The sequence below is a fragment of the Euleptes europaea genome, chromosome 5, assembly GCF_029931775.1.
Source record: "Euleptes europaea isolate rEulEur1 chromosome 5, rEulEur1.hap1, whole genome shotgun sequence".
NCBI classification, from domain to species: Eukaryota; Metazoa; Chordata; class Lepidosauria; order Squamata; family Sphaerodactylidae; genus Euleptes; species Euleptes europaea.
Window position 1 is genome coordinate 59,425,856 of NC_079316.1, and position 23,932 is coordinate 59,449,787.

Consider the following 23,932-nt stretch of genomic DNA (forward strand, 5'->3'; position numbering starts at 1 on the left):
ATACCACTCTGGCGCCAGGCTAGAAGTTGGCAACCCCCTGGTAAACAGCTAGATGCATATTGTTCATTGCAGCTGTTGGTTGTGCAGTAGGCTCAGCAAGCGTCTAGCACTGCACTGGAAATGGGATCCTTTTGCGTTTCCACTGCTGTTGGAGGCCTGCTCTCTAATAGCCAATAGAAACTCAAGCACCTTAATATGCAGTGTTCAACTGTAGCCACAAGCAGCAAGTGGGATGAAACATTCTGCTCATGCTGCAAGCTGTGGGTTTGAGAGGTAGAACCATGTAGGTGTCCAAGCTTCTATGCCTCCTCGTTTCCCCTTCTGGGGTCTCATATGGTGGGATTTATCTGTTTGGGGAGATAATGTAGTCATTAAGCCGATACTTTCCCACCCTTGTATGGAGCTGCATTGGAGCAGCTCTGTGGTCTTCTGAGCTGCGAGGCAAAAGGTGTTATGAGGGCAATTTCACACATGCTGAATAATGCACTTTCAATCCACTTTCAATGCCTTTTAACGATCGTTTGCAAGTGGATTTTGCCGTTTCACACAGTAAAACCCAGCTTCAGCGTGAATTGAAAGTGGATTGAAGGTGCATTATTCAGCATGTGTGAAAGTGCCCTGATGAGTGTCTGGCCTGCTTTAGTAAGGGTGGGAGTGACAGGCAGGAGGCTGTCCTGCCCCTGAACGGGAAAACAGCCACTCTGCTGAGCCTATGGGAGTGCTGTCCCAACATCCAGTCACCTTTCAGAGGGAGGATGGAATGGTTGGAAGCACCGCAGGAGTTCAGTTTAGGTCTGCCTCAGGGAGAGGGCAGTCATAGCTCAGATGTGGCTCAGCAGAAGAGCAGGTAGCTTGAAGGGTAGCTGTGCCTGGTGGTGTGGCAGAGTGGTTTAGCTCTAACTTTGGGAGGCAATAGAGTACCCGACTGTTAGGCCTGTCCCTGGTGATGAGCATTTAGTTTGACTCTTGGGAGGGGGCATGCTGGTGTGGGTGGAATTCTGTGTGTGTGAAAGGATCCAATCTAGTAGCTAGTCAGGAAAAGCTCCTTTGTTTCTTGTAAGCAGTAAAGAGAATTCAAATCACACTTTGAAGCCATAAATAGCTTAAAATTATGTGCCTCAGCCAGGGTTCGCCTTTGACTATCTGGAGACCTGTGCTGCTGTTCTAGTCTTTAAAACCGACCTGTAAATAAATAAAAATCATCTTTGTTATTTACATACTACACCTGCCTCAGTGATCTCCGTGTTGTACTTGCTAGCCCAAAAAATCTTATCGCATAGCCGCGAACCCAAAGCCTTTACACTTGCTACTCTAAGAACATCTTGTAACTGAAGCAAAGATTTACAGTTAAAAAAAAATCTGGTTCCCCAAAATCATAATAGGCTGTGTGGGTTCTCTGAGTTGGTAGAAAAGGCCTGTCACAGTGGGAATGGCTGATATTCACCCCAAAACGCGGTAGTACTTCCTGTTTTCCCCCGTTCCCTGTAGAGTTACACCAGCATGTTATTGTTGCAATAGTTTGCCTGAATATCTCTAAGGGGGTGGCACTACCACTGCTTTCATGCTTACCCTTTGTCCCCTGTGTGGGAAACGTTGCTAGCAACTAATGAAGCAGAAAAGGGGAGCCAGTACACAGATTTGCAGAGTCAATGTCTGGGGTAGGGGATCCCCACTCCTTGCTTACCTGAATGGGGGGGGGGCGGCACTGTTCTTGCATCTTCCACTGGCGGATCCTGAGGTAGAGTATTTGTAAGTGTTCTGAGCAGAGCAATCTTAGCAATATACTGTAAAGAGAGGCTGTTCTCCTTGGCTTTTTGTGGGAAGTATTGCTTTTCTTTCGGTTTTTTTTTTTTTTTTGCAAAGGTCTCCTTCTCAAGAGTTCCCATCACCAAAGTAACTCCATGTCTGCAACCTCATTAAATGTTAATGCCCTTGGAAATTTTCAAATCTCTCTAAATAAAAGTTCAGTGAACTGGCTTGTTTAGGATAAATTATCCTGAGTTTTAAACTTTTTAAATTATTTCTAATTTCTAATGAGATTCAAGATAAAGAGCCCCTAGATAATCTGAGGCCCTGACCTGGATGGCCCAGGCTAGCCTGATCTCGTCAGATCTCAGAAGCTAAGCAGGGTCAGCCCTGGTTAGTATTTGGATGAGAGACCACCAAGGAATACCAGGGTTGCTGTGCAGAGGAGGGCACTGGCAAACCACCTCTGTTTCATGTCTCTTGCCATGAAAACCCCAAAAGGGGGTCGTCATAAGTCGGCTGTGACTTGACGGCACTTTACAGACACGCACACAAACATACACACACACACAAACACACACACACACACAAAGATAATCTGAGGCTTTCCCACCTTTGGAGTATCATGGCTTTAAGAATGGATTGAATCAATAAGCAAGTGCATGTAGCTGGAGGAAAATCCCAAAGTGTAAGCTTTGAGGATGGGAAGAACTACCTGTTTAGGTATTAAACAAAGCCCCTGGAATCAGGGCCCTTAGTTGGAGGGTCAGTGTACCTAGTTCTTTATATGTGGTATATCATTCCATGTAGTGGAATGTGCTGCTGTGATCCACTGTAACTAGAAAAGAAAAACAGTTCATGGGTTATTGGAATGGACTCTCAAGTGATAGGACTGCTGATGCCTAATCTATTTTTTTCTGGGTTTATTTTCCAGGTCTACGCACAACGAATTAGAGAAGAACCGGTAAGTCACTTAGAAAGTGAATTTTAAGAAATACAACATTGTTTTTAATTTTTAAGACTGAAGTTGTTTTTTGATTTGCTGGGGGACTTTGGAAATGCCACGTTTTTTTTGTCAAGCTCCTTGCAAAGATCTAGCGAAAAAGAAGGGTCTCTCCTACCCTCTCTGAAATGCAAAGAAGTGACCCATTTTTGCAGCTAATCTGTATGCAGAGGAAATACTGTTTCTCTTCTCCTTGCAAACTGAAATCTGATTGGGTCAGTGTCCATACATGAGGTTGCTAGGGTATCGGATTTCTCAAGCACTGGTACATGTTAACAAAAGAGCTGAGGTTTTGTGTGTCTTTTCCCTCCCCCTCATTTCTCTGCCTATCAAGCCTGTCATAATCCCCACTGCATTACAGGGAAATGGCATTGTCCGATAGTTCTGAAAGCTGCTGGCTAGCCATTGCTCCTGGGAAGTGTTCTTGTAACCTGCTTTAGGACACAGCCTGTTTATCCTTGAACCCAAGTTTTAGCAAGCAGTGCAGTTTTTTGCTCGGCTAGTTTTTCCTCTATGACTTTCATCTCCTTTGTAACAGGAGTTAGAGTAATATAAATACTACTGAGACAACAGGGAGTGTGTTCACACGCAGATCAGGTTATAACATTGTTTCCAGGATTGTTGCACCAGGTTTTCCTATTTATAAATTTATCTTCAGGACAGCACAGCAAGGAAGTTGGTTGAATCTACAGTCCCCAGTTTACTAATATAGTCCTGTGGAAGAAGGGGAGAATGATTCAGAATGGGTAACAGAAACACTGTAAACTCACTTCAGACAAGGACCCTTGTTAAAGGAAGGACCAGTAGAAGTTGCCTATCTCCTTGAAATCCATCCCTTCCTTGCAGTCCCTGTAGTTCTGTTTTTCTTTAGTTGCCATCCTGGTTTATCTCTTGACACGGCCACACTGTTTATTTATTTCCTGTTTACTTATTTCCTTCCTTCAGGATTAGGGGGCTGGGTTGTTCTGGGTCAGGTTTATGATTTCAACAAAATTTGTGCTAAATATGTACATACACATCTGAAACACCAGTTTTGGGGGGTGGAATAAGAGGTCTTTCGGGGGGGGGGAATTGGGAAAGATCTAACATAGGAAGTTTAGCTACAAAATGAAGACTAGAATGGCATTTTGAACCTTCAACACTTGCTCCTTTTGGAAAGTAGATCTTTCCCTTGAAAACTCTCTGCAAAGGCTTAAAAACACACATGTGGAGTGTAATATAAACCGTTACTACATATTATGTGTTGGTTTCCTGGCAGTAGGAATGGGGGAGAGACAGAAATACACTAGACGTTTTCAGTGTGGTAAAGCCAGTATGTGCACTAATGGTGAACCCAATGAACAGCTTCACCGGGACTATTCACCGGGGTAGTAAGCTACCCCGTCTGACTGTACAGGGTAGCTTACTACCCAAAACTCCTTCTTTTCTAGCTCATCCAGAAAGCGACTAAAACTAGCACTCCACAATTCAAGTATTGCACAGTTGTTGAAATAACTTGGGACTTGGGAATGTTTAGTCTGGAAAAGAGGAGGTTGAGGGAGGACACAATTGCTCTCTTTAAGTATTTGAAAGGCTGTCACTTAGAGGAGGGCAGGGAGCTGTTCCTGTTGGCAGCAGAGGATAGGACTTGTAGTAATGGGAATAAATTACTGCCAGAAAGGTATCGGCTGGATATTAGGAAAATGTTTTTTACAATAAGAGTAGTAGTGGAATGGGCTGCCTAGGGAGGTGGTGAGCTCTAGGAGTGTGCACCAATTTTTTTCCAGTATTTTTTGGATTGGAGTTTAATAGACCCGAATTTTTTTTTGAAAATCTGGGGGGGGGGAAAGCTGAATACCCATACCAATATGGTTTGAGGGGGGCTTTTTTTTTGCATATCCAAAAACCTTTGGGTCCATTAAACCCTATGGAAATTTTTTGCGGGGCTCCTGGGAGGAGGGGTTTAAGGTAGAGCCACCAAATTTGCAGTGTAGCCGTACAAGAACCCCCTAGTTTGGTGAAGATTGGATCCGGGGGTCCAATCCATCCTCCATTGGAAACAATGAAGGAAAATTTGGGGGCCCATAAAATTGGACCTCAACCCAATCTTCACCAAACTCAGGGGTTCTTGTAAGGAGACGCACCAGGATCTACGCTGCAAATTTGGTGCCTTTACCTTAAAAAATAGCCCCCCCCCCGGGACCCATAAAGTTTCCCCATTTTTCAGCATATCCAAATGCATACCCCTAATGAGCTTGCCCTCACTGGCAGTCTTCAAGCAGCGGCAGGACAAACACTGGTCAGGGATGCTCTAGGCTGATCCTACATTGAGCAGGTGGTTGGACTAGATGGCCTTTAGGGACACTTCCAACCCTGTGATTCTATGGTTACTGCTGCTTTTTTTTTGCTTCATTTTCCACAACAAACTCCCCAGTGTGTTTCTTTCTTCTCTGCTATTTTATGTATCGACACAGCTGAGATTTGCAAACTTTTCAGTTAGTTTGGTTTTTCTTTGTTAACTTTTTCTTCCCACTCTGCACCCCCCCCACACACACACACATTCACACACAAAAGCCCAGAGTAGCATTTGAGCGTGTTCTCTGAGAAACGGTCATGCTGCTGGCGACGTTGTGTGGATATTGCAGCCACGTGGGCGAGACAGGACTTATGTGTCTTTCCTTCCTGAATAATTCCCTCCCAGTGAGAGCTGATTGGTAGAAGGGAATCAAGGACAGCTTTTAATCTTTACCCTCCAGCAACACAGGATCACTCCATAAGGAAGCTTTATATTTATATGTGTGTTTGATGGGCTTACGTGGATCTTTATTCTGGGCTTTCAGCTTCCAAACATTGTATACCTGAGAGCTGTTGCTCAGAGTAAGGTGGGAATGGCTGTTGTAAAGCTGAAAGGTCCGTGTGCTGTATAATCTCCACATACTACTGTCCCTGACCAATGGTCTTGATTCTGGTCGAGCCATTGCTTGACCCCATGCCAACCTTCCAAAGTGTTCTGGCCATTGGAGAAGCGGGGACAGTTCAGTGTTGGTTCCAACAAATATATCATTGAATCAAAGTTTAAACTAGAGCCATTGTATTTCTTGGGTGTGGAGGAACTCAACCTTTGTCTGATGGAGTTTTCTGTTTGTTTGTGGAGTACCTGTCAAGGTGACAGATGAGCTGCTGGAAAAAATGGTCATTAGTTCAGCACCTAAAGTTGGCAGTGGCAGCCTAGCAAAAGGGTACAGTAGTGGAAAATAGGGAAGAGGATGGCAGGGTTCTGGGTCTTGTTTGCTTTTTTTTCTCCCTACCCCTTTCTATCAATATAATTTCATGGGCGCCCTTCTAGCATGGTTCACAGCAGAAATGGCTAAAATTGTCTTCAGAGAACGACACAACACATTTTTTTCATTCTCCAGGAGGAAATGATGTCTGGACTCCAAAGCAAACACCAGGATTGCATCACCTTCAGATTTTCATTGCTTTATCTGTAGTGTCTTTAAGTCTGCAACTGTTTCTGGACTTAACTGTGGCAAGATAAAATCACTGAATCTAATGGCCTTGTTGCAGGCAGTTTCTCATCCCCCCCCCCCACTCTTTAGGTTTTCTTTTTGAATCCCACTGTTATATCCACTGTTGTCACACCCCTGTAATTTTCAAAATTGTCCACTATTAGGTCCCTCACTCAATTTTGGCCCCTTTTGTCTGCAAGCAATGGCCTGTCTGGTGCATTAAATCTTATTTTAACCCATTCAAGTCAGACAGGCATGACCTGGAAAAATGTGGGCCCCAGAGATCATATAAAAAGATCTTGGAGTTGATGCAGCATAATTTCCCCAATATCTTAGAGACTGGGAATATATGTAGGATTCCTAATACAGCCATTGCTGTAACTAAAGTAGCATTATGTCTGAGGTTAATCAGGGTTAGCCTTGACCAGGATTCGGAAGCCAGGATCAAATCCTGACTTCTGCTCTGTCCGCTTGGTTTCAGCCCTGATTGCATCCCTGTGTCCTCCTTTTTCCGACTGTCTGTTTTTCAGGGGTGGGCATCTAGTATGGGGCTTTGCAGAATGCTTTTACTTTCCTGCTTCTGGCTTTTCTGTCACTGGCATCTGGCAGGTCACTATCCGGTAGTCTGTACTTTTCACATCCTTATTTATGTCCTCATCCCCACCCTCAGCAACCTTGGGCATTTTCTGTTTGTACATGCTCATTTCAATATGTAGACACTGGAAAGGTGTTGGTTATCGGTCCATACAAGGAAGACTGTCTAAGGACTAGGTTTGTCCTAACTTTTAAAAAAAATCCTGGGCCAAGTCTATGAGACTCTTTTCAAGATGCCTTTATATAGCCTTGCACAAGTGATAATTTGGAAATAGGATGGATATACAATTTTGGATGACCGTGCTTATTTTTTCTTGCCATTCAAATTCTTTTTAAAAATATGACATTGATCCACAGTGGAGCAGGACATAGCACATATTGTTTCTCATGGACAACAAAAGATGTGCCTATAATGGCTAAGTGATCAGGGCCTGCCCTGAGTACCCTGACTGGAAGAACTGCACATTTTCATTCCTTGCATATTCTTTGAATGATACAGTACCTTCTTGGGAACTTCTTTTCTGAGTGCTCATCTTGCGATGCTGCTGTAATGTTTAAAGGCCTGCAGCCACATGGATGTAGCCAGTCATCTTACCACAAAATCATTGACCAGCTGAAATCAAGGGTACCTATTTTATGGTAAGGCCCTTTGTGATTGGCCATACCAGTATGGTCATGGGCCTCATTATAGCAGCTACTGTATTCTGTAAAGGTAAAGGTCCCCTGTGCAAGCACCGAGTCATTCCTGACCCATGGTATGACGTCACATCCTGACGTTTACTAGACAGACTTTGTTTACGGGGTGGTTTGCCAGTGCCTTCCCCAGTCATCTTCCCTTTACCCCCAGCAAGCTGGGTACTCATTTTACCGACCTCGGAAGGATGGCAGGCTGAGTCAACCCTGAGCCGGCTACCTGAAACCGACTTCCGTAGGGATCGAACTCAGGTCGTGACCAGAGCTTTTGACTGCAGTATTGCAGCTTACCACTCTGTGCCACGGGGCTCCTTACTGTATTCTGTACAATATACCTAAATTGGCTCCTCCTATATGTTTTCATTGATTTCATTCTACTTAAATTTGTATGTGAATAAGGAGTATAGAATCAAAAAGTTGGAAGGAACCACCAGGGTCATGTAGTCCAACCCCCTGCACAATGCAGGAAATTAACAACTACTTCCCCCTCCCCCACTCCAGAGTAGTTCTGGAGTGGGCCAAAGAAGCATTCTTTAAGTAATATATGAGCGTGTCACTACAGTCAACATCTTGGAACAGTTATTCTTTCCTTTGTCAGAGCAGAGAAATGCCTCATGTAAGATGGCATTCAGTTATCCTTCAATTTTTATAAGCACTTGTATTCAAAATAAACCATATTTGGAAAACTTTCTGTGTGAATTATCTGGGACAATTTTTATCAGTTAAATTATTTTAATTTTCGATTGGACAATCCATCCAATTGTGCAGCCCTAGAAATACAGGCCCTGGAAAACTGAGTATTTCATCATAGCTTCCTGGTATTTGCATGCAGAATCAGCAAACTGGGCAAGAAAGGGGCGCAGTCATGACTGCATATGTTTTTATTTGTCATGGTTTGCTTTCACTACACTTCCTACATGTTTGTTTTTGTTGTTCCTCAGAAACTTATTAGCTGTTAAAGAGGTGCAAGCTTTTGCCTGATTGGTCTGGTTAGAAATCTCCTTCCTGGTTGTTGTTCAACCAATCCCCCTACATATTACAACATTTTAAAATGATTGTATGCCCTTGTGTCCATTTACCAATTCATGACAGGCACCTTGGTCATGTTCTCTACTAACTCCATTAGTAAATGACTAATGGAGCCACGACTGGTTCAAGATCAAAGTAGTGGATGACTTCATAAACCCACTGAAAAGCCCCCTGCCCCGTTTTCAGCAGAGTACACCAAATATATTCAGAGGCATACAGATTCATGGGTACATTTGTGCAAATTCAACATTAAAGGAACTAAATAATTCTGATCCCACAGCTCCAGGTAGAGAAAGCATTTACAAATGGAAAATACAAAACAACTTGTACTAGGACAGTGTGGGACAAAGAATTGAATGTGACAAAAAATGCCAGTTTGGGCAGCAGTTTGAATGCTGCTGCTTCAGCTATCAACAACTTAAATGACAAGAAAAGGCAGCAGAAGAGACCCTAACCTCTCTGACTTAGGCTGAAAGTAGATCCAATGAAAGTAGGGCAGGTATTGCATTCTTTCCTAAACGCATGATAAAATCTGCTCACACTTATTCCAGAGTTGCATACTGTCATGCTGAGTGAAAGATTATTTTTTGTTGTCTGTTATGTTCCAGTCCTAGTTGACTTGTAGATGAACCTTGCCTTGCTTTTAGAAGAGTCCATCAAGGAACTTTAATTTAGCCCTTGGGTTGCTGTGTTGTTACTTAGCTTTAGTGGTCATATACAAGAGAATCAGCATTTTGTATGGCTGGAGCCAAGTATTTTAAAAATGGCAACAAAAAAGAACTAGGTCATCTGAGAGGCTGACAAATCGTGATGTCACAAGGTTTTGTGCTTATGCGACAGTATCTTGAAGGTGTCCTGGGACTCTTACAGTGCATTCCTAAGGAGAGTTACCCCAGTCTAAGCCCATTGAAATGAATGGGCTTAGGCTGGAGTAACTCTCCTTAGGAATGCACTGTTAGTCTGTTGTAGCAAAAACAACAGAATCCTCCCAGTTTGTATTTTGAGAAGGTTGTTTAATTCTGTAGTTGTGGTGAAAGACCCCAAAATATTCAAACTCTGTATTGTTAAGCATGGAAATCAGATGGATGTTTTGCTTGATTTTTATCACATAAATTCTGAACCAACTCCCTACACATCTCTTGAGTCTGTGGTCTTGTCATCTTTCAATGGCACACACATTATTGCTCACTCGTATGCACTGTCCCTTAGTCTGTTAAAAATATTTTTTTACATGAGCATGTTATGCAATTGGAATGATTTATGCACTTAAATATTCCTATTTATCTATCATGTGTGCTAACTTTAGTACAAATGGCAAGCTTTTAAAATGGTAGCATTTCTGATGTTTGAGTTTAGGCCTTTGCTGAAAATAAACTTTTGTCTCATTTATTAATTGCTACTCCTTGTTGTCGTCTGTATTTGTTACTTTTAACCTCATTGGAGGGGATTGAGTTCTGTGGTGAGAAATGCACACAAGTAGTCAGGCTGTTGCTTCCTTGCTTTCATTTAAAAGTGCCTGTTTTGATAGACATGCATATAGCGTTGTCATTTATCAATTGGAAAAGCTAGACCCACCTGAGTCACCGAGAAAGGCCTGTTTTGTTTCTGAATCAAGCCATCACCAGCCCTGTTGACAGAGAGTTGGATGTGGATCTGAGTTCAAGTTCTATCTCAGCCATATGCATGACAGATGACTTTGGGGACAGTCTGCCTTACAGCATTAACAGTGCAGTCTTCTATGGAGTTGCTCTAGCCTCAGCCCATTGTTTTCAGCAGACAAAGTTGGAGTTAACTCTGCAATAGGATTGCACTGTTAGTCCCCTAGTCCTAAAATGACATTTATCTGGCTTGCTGCCATTGGGAGGAGGCAGTGTTTTGTAGTATTTGCCTTATTTACAAAAGTACAGGTATAGCACAGGTGGAGGCAAAGAGATGTATTTTTCCACATCAGATCCCCAGTGAGAGAAATGCTGCACCTCTCTCTCTCTCCTTCACAGACCATGTAAACTGTGCTTTCTTTTCACACAGCCACACACCCGCCTCCTCTCCAAGCTTGAGGAGTCCTTGAACAAAGTAGTTCCTAACACTAAATCCCACTAAGGAGTTAGCTGCAGTTGTTTTAAGATACATAGTTACCATTTTGCCCTTGGTTCTGGTTAGTGTTGCCATCCTCCAGGAACTAGCTGGAGATCTCCTGCTATTACAACTGATCTCCAGCCAATAGAGATCAGTTCACCTGGAGAAAATGGCTGCTTTGGCAATTGGACTCTATGGCACTGAAGTCCCTCCCAAACCCTGCCCTCCTCAGACTCCGCCTCAAAAACCTCCCGCCGGTTGCGAAGAGGAACCTGGCAGCCCTAGTTCAGGTTTTTCCTAGCTACTAGGCCAGGGCCAACTCCCAAGCTTATTACAGTATTTACAATAGTCTCTAGCCCATACCATGGAAATCTGCCATCTGCCAGCTGAGTAACCACATTTTGCAGCCATAGGTTGTACCAGCTCAGATGTTCTGCATCTTTTATTTAATTTGCACAATCAGGGCTAAGGCTATTGCATTTGTTTGTCAGAGAGCTTGAATTTTGGGCTGAGCGGGTTATAACCAATGGTTCCTTTAATATCAGCAGAAGAGCACTTCCCTCAGCAGGGGGAGTGATCTCCCCCCTATTCTTCTGTACCACTGCAGACCACTCTCATCACATCTACCACTGTTCCTGGGGGTTCCTAAACAAGGGGCAGAATTTTGGGGCCTCCAAAGGCTGCAAGAGAAGAAAGAAAATTCCATTCTAGTAATGGTGTTGCACTCAAGTTTACTGGATATAGCCCACTTTAAAATAGTGGATATAAGTTGAAGCATGGGAGAATCCATTCATTAGCCAGACTTGAGATGCAGGCTGCAGGCACTGGCCTAGATTACCTCTTAATGTTTTAGCAGCAGAGAAACTCTGTGTCTTGGAGTCCTGTTTCTGTCAGTTTAGGATTGTGAAAGCACCTTAAGTTGCTCATAGGCCGGGAAGCTCCTGTTGAAAAGGTGAAGTAATAAGAGCATTAATTTCCCCAGTTGCCATGGACTGTTACGTTTTTAGAGGTTCTTGGTGTTCTGACCCATCTAAGGGTCTGCTAGATAGTTATTTTTTCCCAATGTACAGATTGTTGGTCAGTGTCCTACAATAAACTTTTGTTTGTGAACGTAGAACAGCTGCAGATCCTCGCCAATAGGTTATGATCTTAAATGCATGTGAGGGATATGTCTAATGTATATGTTTGCTGCCAGAATGACTGCTGCTTTCCCATGCCTTGTGGGTGCCTTACTATCCAGTTGCCCTGATTGTATGACGTGGAGTCTTTGAGGTTTGGGTCAATTATATCGATGCCTGGGAAACTCAAAGGGATTCCCAGATGTGGTTATAATTGGCCCAAACCACATGGATGCCTGTCCATGCAAGGAGCTAATCGCACAGAAAAAACAACCATGCCAATTGCGATTATGACAGCAAAAAACATGGAAACTTGGCCTTAATTGAAACCAGGGCTGCAGTTCTGCCAATCTCTTTTCAGTGTCCCACGTGTGATGTATTGTGTATGTTAAGCAGGGTAGATAAAATAATTTTAAAAAATTAAATCAGATTTTTTTAAATTAAAATTGAATTTTTAAAATTTTAATTGGGTTACCCTCCTAGTGCAGGTTCTGAAAAACCAAGTCAGTGACATTCTAAACTGGTTGTGTGCAAAGGAACAGAGCAGAGAACTGGGGTGCTTCCACACAGGAGGCAATTCTACATTTTGTCCTCATTGCTGCAGTCAACGCAAAGGAAACCCAGAAGGGAAACCATGCCATCACTGACAGTGTCCCCTATTTCTCCCTCCTGTTCTCCCCCCATGCAGAGCAGAGCTGGGGAAAATTCAAAAGGTAGATGTTGTGCAGAAGGCTCAAAAAATCCTGCTGCAGTTTGTGGGGAAGAATGCACAGTGTGAGTTGCATGAGGAAGCAACCTCAAATACTCAGATGTGTCTTGTAATAGCGGTTTTAAAGCTGCATTGAATGATAAGTATAGAGTCTATTGATACCTGAAACATTTTTATGAGAACAAAAAAAATTGCTAAATATTAAGCTAGCATTTGACTAGAGTACATTTTCAGCATTATACTTGGTAAGAAATTGCCATGCTATGGGAAAGTTTGCGGAGCACAGACCCAACTTTACATGATACTAACTAGATAGTAATGCAGGAATAGGAACTTCCTTGACATTGTTCGGATATCACAAGCAGTTTGTTTGCAATGGGCACAAACTGACTTGCTGTCGTATTTACTCCCTCCCCTCCCCTGCCCTTTCTTCTCTGGTTTGCAGGGTGATTGAAGACTTTTTCTGGTTTTAGAAGGCTTCAGTTTAGCTCCAATTTATTGTGACATCTAAATGAGATTTCCTGGACAACTGGACTTTATTTCTTCTGTGCGAATTAGAACTCTTAAGTCATGACAGAAGTACCGAATTGTGGTGCATTCAGACATTGCAATTCACTGGACTTCTGATATTAGGAAATCTTCAGTTGTGCTCTCAAGCACCATGCCCTATTTGTGCCCATCACAAAGAAACCTGGTGGTTAATAATGTCTAAATGTAGTCATGATCACCAATATATCTCAACATGGACAAATCTGTGGATATTTATATCCATAGACTGGAGCCAGAAACAGACAAAACAGCCTGAGTAAAGCCCTGGGCTTGCAGAGAAATCTGAAATCTTAAAAAAATAAATAACACACTGGTTGGTTTGTTTTTAAAAAACCCAAAATAATAGGAGCTGTGCCATAGTTTTAAGAAATGAATGCCCTCAGTAGATATTGGTAGGCAACTGCAATAGTATTTCCAACCTTCAAGTCATGGTTTCTGTCACTGAAAGGCAAGGGGAGGGAAGAGGGCCTTTTCCAGGCCTGTTTTGGCCTTTGAGGAAGAACTCCCAGCAGCAACCACCATGCAACTTGCTACCTCATGACTTGTATGACATGCATGACTTACCTATGTTTGGCTGCTTACTAGTTTTCTACAGCAGCCCTCCCATTAAGTCAGTGCAGTGTAGCGGCTGCAGTTTGAGACTAGAATCTGGGAAACCCAAGTTTGAATCCCCACTCTGTTGTGAAAGCTCACTGGGTGACCTCCGGCCACTCACACATTCTCAGCCTAAAACCATAGTGCTCCCTGCGGTTCCTAGAGCTACTCTTTGCACTTCCAGTAACTACATAAGGCTGCATTTTTTTAAAAAAAATCCTGCTACTGTGCCAAGCAACTGGACCTAGGGCCAAGGTATTCCCCCCCCTCCTATTGGGGGCTTGGCAGCCCTAAGTGCCATATATCAAACACACATTCCCAAGACAGAGCAAGTAATTTCCTCCTGTTTTACAATAACTCCATGAGCTTGATTTTACAATAGCATATAGTAACTTAACCATACTGTGAATGCCATGTCTGGAAACTGATCAACATGCTACATTCTTAACTGGGGGAGGGGAATGTTTAGAAAATGTCTCCTGGAAGCATTAATGTACTCGGGAGTGGAATGTCCATTCCCCCCCTCTTCCCCTCCTTCTTTTATCCTTCCATTCTGCTATCCTTATACTCCCTCCATTCAGACCATCCACTTCTTCCTGCCATTATTTTCAATTTCTGTGACAAAGCATCAGCCAAAGAAACCATTTACAGTGAAGGAAAAGGATTGATTTCCATAGTATATTATGGTTGCACAATTGGGAGTTTGTAGTTATAAACCTTTTCCAGCATCTGCATTGCTTATGATCCAGTCTGACACTGGACATCAACAGTGTCTTATGCATACCCCTCAATGTTTCCAGATTCATGTCCAACGATTAAAGAAATAGTAATTGGCATCCCAGTATTCCATGTGTTGCTCTGCCATTATGCAGAATTTGCACACTCACACACTGTAATAATGTTGATTGCATGAATCCCCACTGCTTGTCACCTGCGTTGTGAAGGGCTGATTCATACTTGTATGTACCTTATTCGCTAGTGCATTATTCTGATCTGTTCACCTTCCTTAAAATTTAATCACTGGTGTCCAGTCCAATGACCCATGAGTTGCACTATGGTCATGGAGTGGGACTTTTTCTTGAAATTCTGCTTCTGAATATCAGGGGACCCTTGTGAACAGGAAGGGGACAGGGTGAGAGGTATACAGTGTAGCTACTTTGAGCAGTTTTGTCCTGTAGGGATAAACACTAAATAAAGTGGGGAGGGGGGGATCAGTTGAAATGATCTCCACCCACTCCACAACCTCTGCAGTTGGAAACCGATGGTAGGATACAATCCATGATGTTTGAAGTGATGTCAAGTGATAAGAAATCTCTACCAGTTGTATTTGCTAACTGTTTCATACATGCATGTTATCACTTGACATTGCAGTCATGAGCATGCATGCATGAACTCATCCTTGGGTACATTTGGAGAGAAGGTTTCTGAGCTGCGTGGTTGCTGAATTGCATTTCGTTTGCTCTTGCGGGGGCTTTCCTTGACTGGCTTTAAGAACCTTACCTGTCTGCACAATTTTTCCTGACTCATCCATGGGAGCTGATTCTGTAATGTGTGTGGTCAAACCACAAAATAATTGTTGTGGGTGTGAAGAAACAGTGCCGTAACTGTGCTTCACAAAGGCAGAAGCTTTTAATATGAGCTATTTTGGGACAGCCTGGGGAAGGAAATGACGGAAATCAAAACAGCTTTTGAGAGATATTATTTATAAAAGGCCTGTTAGATCATCTCAGCTTGTTCCCTGACTGACACAGGATGTGCCCTGATGCTTCATTTAGTCTGTTTTTGTGGGGGGCAGGACTTGGTGTGTGAGGGGACAGGGATATCCCCTACCATCTGAGAGATCTCAGGAGGCTTATATAATGATATAGTTCAAGCAGGGTGGGCCATTCTGATGTCTGTTCTGGTTTGTATTAAGCACTGTATACGATACTAAAAATGACATCAATCTGATAGTACTTTCATAGTATTAATGCTACTACTGAAATCCCCAAGAACAGAAATTTGGTGCAAATATTAAAGCTACAACATTATTATTTGTAACAGCCTTAATAAAACACAGTATTTCTTTCACAGCTAGGGTTACCACTGTCTACTGTCCCTGTTCCTGCTCCCCTTACAACAGCGAGACATACAGAAGCTTTCCTTGCTGTTTTTTTCTCTACACAAGAAGAGCATCACTTGCTCATTCATCATTTCCACTTTCCGTTGCAGATCTTTTTTCTGCACCCTGAAAAAGAATGGCCACACCATACTCAGAAGCTGGTTTATGCATTCATCTGAAAAGTTTTAGGAACTTGCTTCATGTGATGGCAGTAGTTTTTCTCTCTTGCTTGTGATGTCTGGATTTCCCACAATGTTTTCTTTGATGCAAAACTATCTTGTCCAATCCTGCGACATAAAATCTTCTGCACTGCGGCTTGTTTGGTATCATCTGTGCTTGTCCTCCTTAAGTCTACCAATGTCCATGCTATAATATAGGTACACATGCAAAACCTCTTCTGCAAAGTAGCAGAGAAAAATATTAACAGTGTTCAACGAATGACCTCACAATCCCAAATCTTCTAGCAGAAGTGGGTTATCTGTTGTATAGCAAACAAGAATAGCTATAGAATTTCGTGATCGTTCAATCAAACTCTGTTACATTCATAAAGAAGGGAGTTCCAGTTCCACGTCTAGCCAGCATGGTGTCATGAGAAGGATGCTGATTTGGAATGGCAGGTGGGGACCACGTATGCCACCCTGCACTTCTTTGGGAATGTGCAAGATAAAAATCTAATAAAATCAATTAATAAACTTTCACTATATTTTATTAACTGTTCAAATGACTAAAAGTAGAACCTTGGTAAATCACTGGGCAAAAGCTGTAATTGTTGACTAGGAATTTCTTGTTCCAGTATTGAAAAGAAATCTAAACAATTTCTTATCAAAGCATCCTTAATATTTAATATAATCTGGAAGGTTACATACAGTCATTCCATACCAGACATTGTTTAGGCAATAATTCTTAAGTGTCCTGAATGCCAGCAGACCTGAGGGCCAGAGGCAGGTAGTGTAGTCAAATAGCAGTTTGAAGGTCAATACCTGGCTGTTGCAGGCATGGGTCCAAAGTCGGTATCAGAAGCAAAGTCCAAATGCCAAGTCAAAGTCCGTTCCAAGGTCCAAGCCACGAGAGAGTGTCAGAAGCGAAGTCCAAATACCAAGTCAAAGTCCGTTCCAAAGTCAAGGCCACAAGAGTATCCGGAGATATAAGAGTCCAAAGAGAACACAAGGTGGTGGTAACAAATTGTTTCCACAGTGGCCTGGATGCAAATGCCTGCTTAAATAGGTCTAGGGTGAACCAACTGTTGCTTGTTACTCTGTCTCAGCATTCCCTGCCTGGTGAAGCTCATTAACCTCATCACTGTTGTCAGGGAGTGTTCTTCACTGGACTTGTAGTCTAGCACCCCTTTTATGATTGTGTAGTAATGCTCTGAGCCTTTTGCACCTCTACTTCAGCAGCTTTGGGGGGGCGCTTTCTGGTGACACCACCTGTGGCTGGCCCTTTGACACAGGTGAGTCCCCTGTGCTGGGGGGCTGTAGACACGGGGAGGACTCATCTGTTTGTGGCTGCTCAGCCTGCTGCTATTCCTCCCACTGCCTGCTACTTCAGGGTCATCGTCCTCTGAGGAAGCCTGGGCAGGCTGCCCCATGACACTTAAATAAGATCCATGTACTTTTTTAGAGTTTCACAATTAACCTTTCAGTTGCCAAATAACTCTAAATCAATTGTGCCTTGGGTAGCGGGATATCATTGTCTCCTGCATTTGTTTTACTAGAATACATTAAACACATGAAACACAAAAGTGTATTGTACAGTAAGTGGTTTTGTATGTTGTTTTGTATGGTAACAGTGTGATCCTAAACGGAATTACAGCCATTTAAGTCGATGGACTGGTTAAAATTGCACTGTAAGAATATTTATTTTGTTTTGCAGTCATGTTTATTTTGCATCAAGTTTGTTGCTTTGGAAGCCTAGGTGTATCATTTAGGTACTGGTAAAATACTGCCTGAAGCAGATTCTGGTGCAGAGTGCAGGCACTGTGAGTCTTGACGCTTGAGACAGGGAAGAAATTTTTGCTTTGGATTGACAGGAGCTGGTGATTGTTGTCTTTGCATTCCCGTGCATCATGGCTCACTTGCTGAAGTCCTCTTCAATGTGTCGTTTGCTGCATTGTGGCAAATCATGATCTGACCTTTTATACAAGGAGAGTTGGTCTTTTTCATCTTTTCCAGTTCTGTGAACTCCCATTTTGTCCCCACACACTGAATACAACTGGGAGGGCGGGTGGGATATGCATGAGCTATGTTTCCAGGCCCCTGAAATGCCAGTGAAAAGCATTTTATGTGATCAAATCCAAATTAAAGCAAGGACTGCTAGTAGAAGAGCACTGTGGAGACCGCAGACATTTTTGCTAGGGTCTACAATAATTAGATGATACAAAACACTTATCCTGACTCTCTGGCAAGTGTGACTACAGATGTTCCTTCTCCCAAAGCAAACAACTTTGTTCCCTTGATGCCTGAAGAAGTAAGAAAGCAGATCTGAAGAACAGTTTGTCCCTGTAGGATATCTGAGGTAATATGACCCTCTAAGGAAATGTGCAGTGACTGTGTTCTCTAGCTGACCCTTTCTAAATATCCGTTGGCTAGAAAAATTAGATTATGGGCTTTGTATTTGCTGGATAAAGCAGATTTTGGCAACAGAGGGGCCCCAAAAGTCAAGAGTTTGATTTGTTGCCATGTGAGGGAACTGCCTGCACAACAGAGCAGCGATAAGAACCTCTGGAATCCTGCACCTCAGTGGGAAGTGTTTGTGTGTGTATGTCTGTGTGTTTAAGAGAATGTTTTTCCAGCAATCTGTGTAAAAGCTTACAAGTAGGGGAGGGAGGGTTTAGGCTGAAAATAGCATTCGCAAAGGAGCAAGTTCCAAGAAATACATCGCACATTCATTGGCTTTACATAGGTCCTTCTCAGGGAAGGTGTATTATATGGATACAACCCAGCAGGTAGTGTTAAACTAAACAAGCTAGAGTCCATTCTTTCTCTGTTTTCTGAAAAACAACAAGCTACTGTCAGATTAGTGAATTTGTGACCCTGTTTTATCCCAATTATCCAGTTACCCTGGCTTCAGATTCCAAATAGGATGGAAGGTAAAAAATTTGGCTAGTGCTTAGGTTTACAAATGGAGAAAGGGAGCTTTTAAACTGTGTATATTTGTGAAATGAAACTTCTATCACCAGTATAGTGTGATGATGGGGGAAGCTGCATACATTCTGCTTTTATAGGATGAAGAAGAGCTGGTTTTTATACCCTGCTTTTCTCAACCTTTGAGGAGTCTCAAAGTGACTTACAATCGCTTTCCCTTCCCTTCCCCACAACAGACACCTTATGAGATAGGTGGAGCTGAAAGAGTTCTGAGAGAACTGTGACTAACTCAAGGTCACCCAGCAGGCTTCATGTGGAGGAGTAACATTCTGGGCCCATTGAACTGAGCAAATTCTGTGGATGTTTTTCATATGATGTTTGAGTTGGGTCTGAATAATGTAAAAGAGAGGGCAGAGACTCTGTCTGGTGACTCTTGGCAAACATGCAAGATGGTACTTTACTTCTACATGCCACTACTGCCTATGGCAGTTTGCTGAATCCAGGGGGCAGTGTACCACAGTACAGGTACATCACAGAAAGGTACCTAGAGTGCATATTTCTCAAGTGAGTGAGTCAGACTACATGCTATTGTTTCTGAGATGAAACACTAAAGGGGGTAGCACATGTAAATAAATGTGTGACGTCCCTCTTTAGCTTTCAGATGGGTGTTTGTTGATGTTTACTGATGATGTCTCATAGAATGGCCTGCAGCCTTGGAAGAAGTAATATCTCACCTACGCATCCCTGGATGCATCTGCTGCTGCCTAGTAGTGATTTTGTATAAATGAACTGGTATGTTTTTCAGCTCTCTCTCTTGTGCAAGTCATGGCTAAAAAGGGCTGCTGTACCTAGGCATGCCCTGGGTCAAACACTACTTTCCCCATGTGGTTTGTGTTATCTCATGTGGTAGGTTGCTCTGCACCGAGGAATCTGTTCACATGAAAAGCAGGAGATAGGAGCCTCCTTTTTTTCTTCCTTTTTTAAAGCAAAAACGGAGACTGCAGGAATGGGAGCTAAACCCTGCCTACTACTGTACCTCCAAGAGGTCATGGTACAGACCACAAGGAAGATCACCTTTTTCACATGATCACTAGCACGCTGTAATCCATTTTGTTTACTCCAATATAAAGTTTGATATTAGGCTATATTGATGAAAACAGCCCCAGAATCCTGTCTCATCCCTTCTTTTTGTCTAACTATGGAATATGGAGGTCAGATTAGGCATTCTGACAGCCAGTATTTAGTTCTTCATCATGTTCTGGGGGGGCGGGTATCAGAAGAGGTTCAGTGTTGGGGGCTATCAGTTGTTCTGTACTTGTTCACAAGGCACCATATTCTGTAGCTTGCTCCCCAGAGATACTGCATTGACTTCCATTTCTTCTGTATGGACTATGCCCTAATCTGTCTACACACACCTCTCCGACCCTTTCTCCTTGGGTATTCTTGCATTCTGTGCAGGAGTGAATTCAAGTCCTTCCATGGCAAACGTTGCAGATAAGCTCCTCTAAGCAATGCTTGCTAACTGGTCTGTAGCTGCCCTTGATCTTAGCACATTCAAGCCTTTTCATTGTGTGGGTTACCTAGAATCCACTAGAAAGAACTCTCTGCTCATTAAGAAGGATTCCAGAGGATTGCATGTTGAGTTTCCTCCCTCAGCTTTCAAGGCAATAGCCCAGTGTGCAAAAGAGACTGGTTACTGTACTGGTCCAAGAAATGCTGGCTGTTGTCCAAGAACTGGATTTGCAAAGGTTCAACATCACATTTAATGGGGATGGAGTAGAATGTTAGAGGATTTAAAGAACAGGGGTTGCTAATATTCACGATTAGAAACAATTGGAGATTTAGAGCTGTTTTTAAAATGGAAAAACAATTGACTTCCAGATTTATGCACAGTTCAGGTTTAGCACTACTTGTAAACATTCTGATAATACAGATAGTGACAGTGAACCTAGATATAAATGTTTCCTGTCAACAGATTTTTTTTAAAGGATGTTGAAAGGATACTAAATTAAAATGAATTTCATGGGCTTAACTAGAGAATAAGGGCATGGGATATATGGCCAGTTATTTACAGAGTGGTTGTTTTATTGTTATCTTAAAACCAGCAAGTGCCCACACTGCTAATGTTTATGGCTGATACTCCTGTAGTAAGCTAATCCTGTAGTTCCCTTTTACCTGCTGTGGCATGAACCAACATCAGCTGGAGTGGTGCTCTGTGATACGCAGCAGGGCAGAACAATGCTGCTTTGCCCCTCTTGCTGCCTTAAAGGCCTCCAAGTCTCCCCAGGAAGTGAGTCAACCAGTAATATTGTTCACTACTGGAGCAAAATGTAAATATCAAAGCAATTTCTTATCTGGTTTTTGAGGCTCCATTGGGATGCAAAATGGGCAAGGGTAGTTTTTGTAGCCATTGCTGTAAGAGTTTGCAAAGGGGGATGGGCAGTGTCTAGAAAACAGTTTTGTTGCTCCATTGGGCTAGGAATAGGGTTGCTAGGTCCTTCTTCGCCACTGGCGGGAGGTTTTTAGGGCGAAGCTTGAGAAGGGCAGGGTTTGGAGAGGGGAGGGACTTCAATGCCATAGCGTCCAATTGCCAAAGCCGCCATTTTCTCCAGGTGAACTGATCTCTATTGGTAATTCACAGTGGGTAGCCGTGTTAGTCTGTTTGCAGTAGTCAAAAAGGGCAAGAGTCCAGTAGCACCTTAAAGACTAACAAAAATATTTTCTGGTAGGGTATGAGCTTTCGTGAGCCACAGCTCACTTCTTCAGATACAGCTAGAATGTGAATCCATCGGTCTTTAAGTAGAGGCTGGGCTGAATAAAGACCTTGCATTCATGGCCCATTACCAATGCTGATTTCTCCACACCCATCTCTCCCCTGGACATCACAGACTCTTCTGCATATCACACCTAATCCAATCAAGCCTGCTATTGACATTTACATACTGTTCCTCTACTTAAAGACCGATGGATTCACATTCTAGCTGTATCTGAAGAAGTGAGCTGTGGCTCACGAAAGCTCATACCCTACCAGAAAATATTTTTGTTAGTCTTTAAGGTGCTACTGGACTCTTGCCCTTTTTGATCTCTATTGGCTGGAGATCAGTTGTAATAGCAGGAGATCTCCAGCTAGTACCTGGAGGTTGGCAGCCCTAGGTAGGAAGACTGGCAGTTGTTTCATGAGAGTGCAGGAATATTTTTGGAGTGGTTTTGCATTTGGGGAAGAAGCATTTGAAAGGGTTAAATGTATGTATGTATTTGAAGGAGTGAGGTAGAGGTATTTGGAGGTGGCTACCTCTTATTCATAGGTCAGTAGCTGGAGAAAGTTAAGTTGTATTGCTTGCATTCCCCATGGCACTCATCTGTGGGAAAGGGATTCTATAGGGGACCCTTTGTAGCTTTCTTTCTTCCCACAGCCAGGGCACCACCTCTCGTTTTCCTTACTTAACATCTTATAGGACTGGGCTTTGCCTAAAATTAACTCCCAATTAGTCTAGCAGCAAACACTGGCAAAAATATTTTGGATCATGGGTATGTTCTTACATTGTCATCCTAATAAATTACTCTAGAAAATGGAATGCAGGCTCCTAAAATACTTCAGGTGTTTATGTGGTAAATTATACAAAGTATCTTCTGATCAGCTGAGATTTTTAACATAATAATGCCTGCAAAGGATTTTAAGCGAACAGTGCTTTTCTTTTGGCATGAATAATTTGGCAAAAGGAGTACAAAAGGCGATTCTTTATTTTTTCCCCTTTGAAATGGAAGTAGGCAGATTGGATTTTCATGTTTGTTTTTGCCAACTGTGTGCTGAGAATAAAGTCATATGTTTCAGGGGTTGTTAGTTTGTATTTGAGAGCATGTACCTATGTGTGGAGTTACTGGCAAAAAGCCATCCCTGTTACTGTGCGTGGCTCAAGGGCTTGGAGCGCTTACATAACACTGTAGCAAAGGAAATGCCGGCTCTGTGGGCCCCTAGTAACTCGCTGCCTTTCCATTTCTGGTTTTGTTACTTAGCAAAATCTTTGGTTTCGTCCTTTCTCTGCTAAAGAACAAACCGTCCAATAGGAAAAGACCCTGAACTGGCTGCAGCCAATAGACGAGGGGTTGTGGGGGAGGGAGAGAGACGTGATTGTCTTTTGGGTTAGAGATGAAGCGAGCCCGTCAAGTCATATGATGGCTTTTACAAGATAAGCATATGACCTGGGGATTGTTTATGGAAGGGGAATCCTGTTTGCTACTCACAGCACTCTCTGGGCATGCAGAATTTATGCTTCTTATTACTTGGCCCTGAACTTATTCTCTTGCAATGATTTATTAATATAGGCTTGCCTGCTTGTCTCCAGCAATTATTTCCTTTAAACAGTTTTCCCCGCAAGAAACTGTTAACTATATTTTAATACTATCTATTTTAAGAAAAATTGAGGGTTTATAAAAAGCTATACCTATTACACAACAAACAACCCGTTTTTCCTTACTTTTCCCATCACTGATGAACTCTGTTTAAGCACATTGTAGTTGGGGAGGGGGAATAAAATTAGACTTTGGCTGTGGTTAGAAGTAACAAGAGGAGGACCCCCAAGGGCTTGTAAGGGGCATTTCATTTTCTTCTCCACCATTCTTATTTCCTCTTTACCTTCTCTGAAAGCCTCTATAGCCTTTCTCCTATTCCAGGTTCCTTCTGTACTTTGCACCCATCAACCAACCTACCTTTTTCTGCCCACCCCCCGTCTTCAATTTTCCCTGTTGACCTTCCCCTGGCAGCCTGTACCTGAGAAAACCATGGCCTAGTTTTGCTTTGAGTCCAGTTACATGGTGGGGAAACCGCAAGGACTTGCAGGGCACAGCTCACCTTCCCCTTTATCCCCCTCCCCACACTGTTTGCTCTTTCCGTCATCCTGGCAACACCCATACCCTCACCTTTCCCTGCTTCCTTCTCTCCATCCCACCCACCAAACTACCTAACCTTTATATGCCCATCTTCAGCTATATTTATTATTTCATTTGCATAATTTATTTACCTTATTTATCACCTGCCTTTCACCACAATGGGGACCCAAAGCAGATCACATCATTCTCCTCCTCCATTTTATCCTCACATTATTATTTTATCTGAGGTGGGTTAGGCTGAGAATGTGTAACTGGCCCAAAG

At 42.8% G+C, this 23,932-nt stretch overlaps 1 protein-coding gene across 3 annotated transcripts in view; it reads left to right on the forward strand.

Annotated features, from left to right (window-relative positions):
- Positions 1–23,932, forward strand: part of MXI1 (MAX interactor 1, dimerization protein) — a 75,065-nt gene that overhangs the window by 35,090 nt on the left and 16,043 nt on the right. For all 3 annotated transcript variants that reach the window (XM_056850087.1, XM_056850089.1, XM_056850088.1), the window contains exon 3: positions 2,681–2,710. In XM_056850087.1, the coding sequence (XP_056706065.1) occupies positions 2,681–2,710 (30 nt within the window). The remainder of the gene's footprint in view (positions 1–2,680; positions 2,711–23,932) is intronic.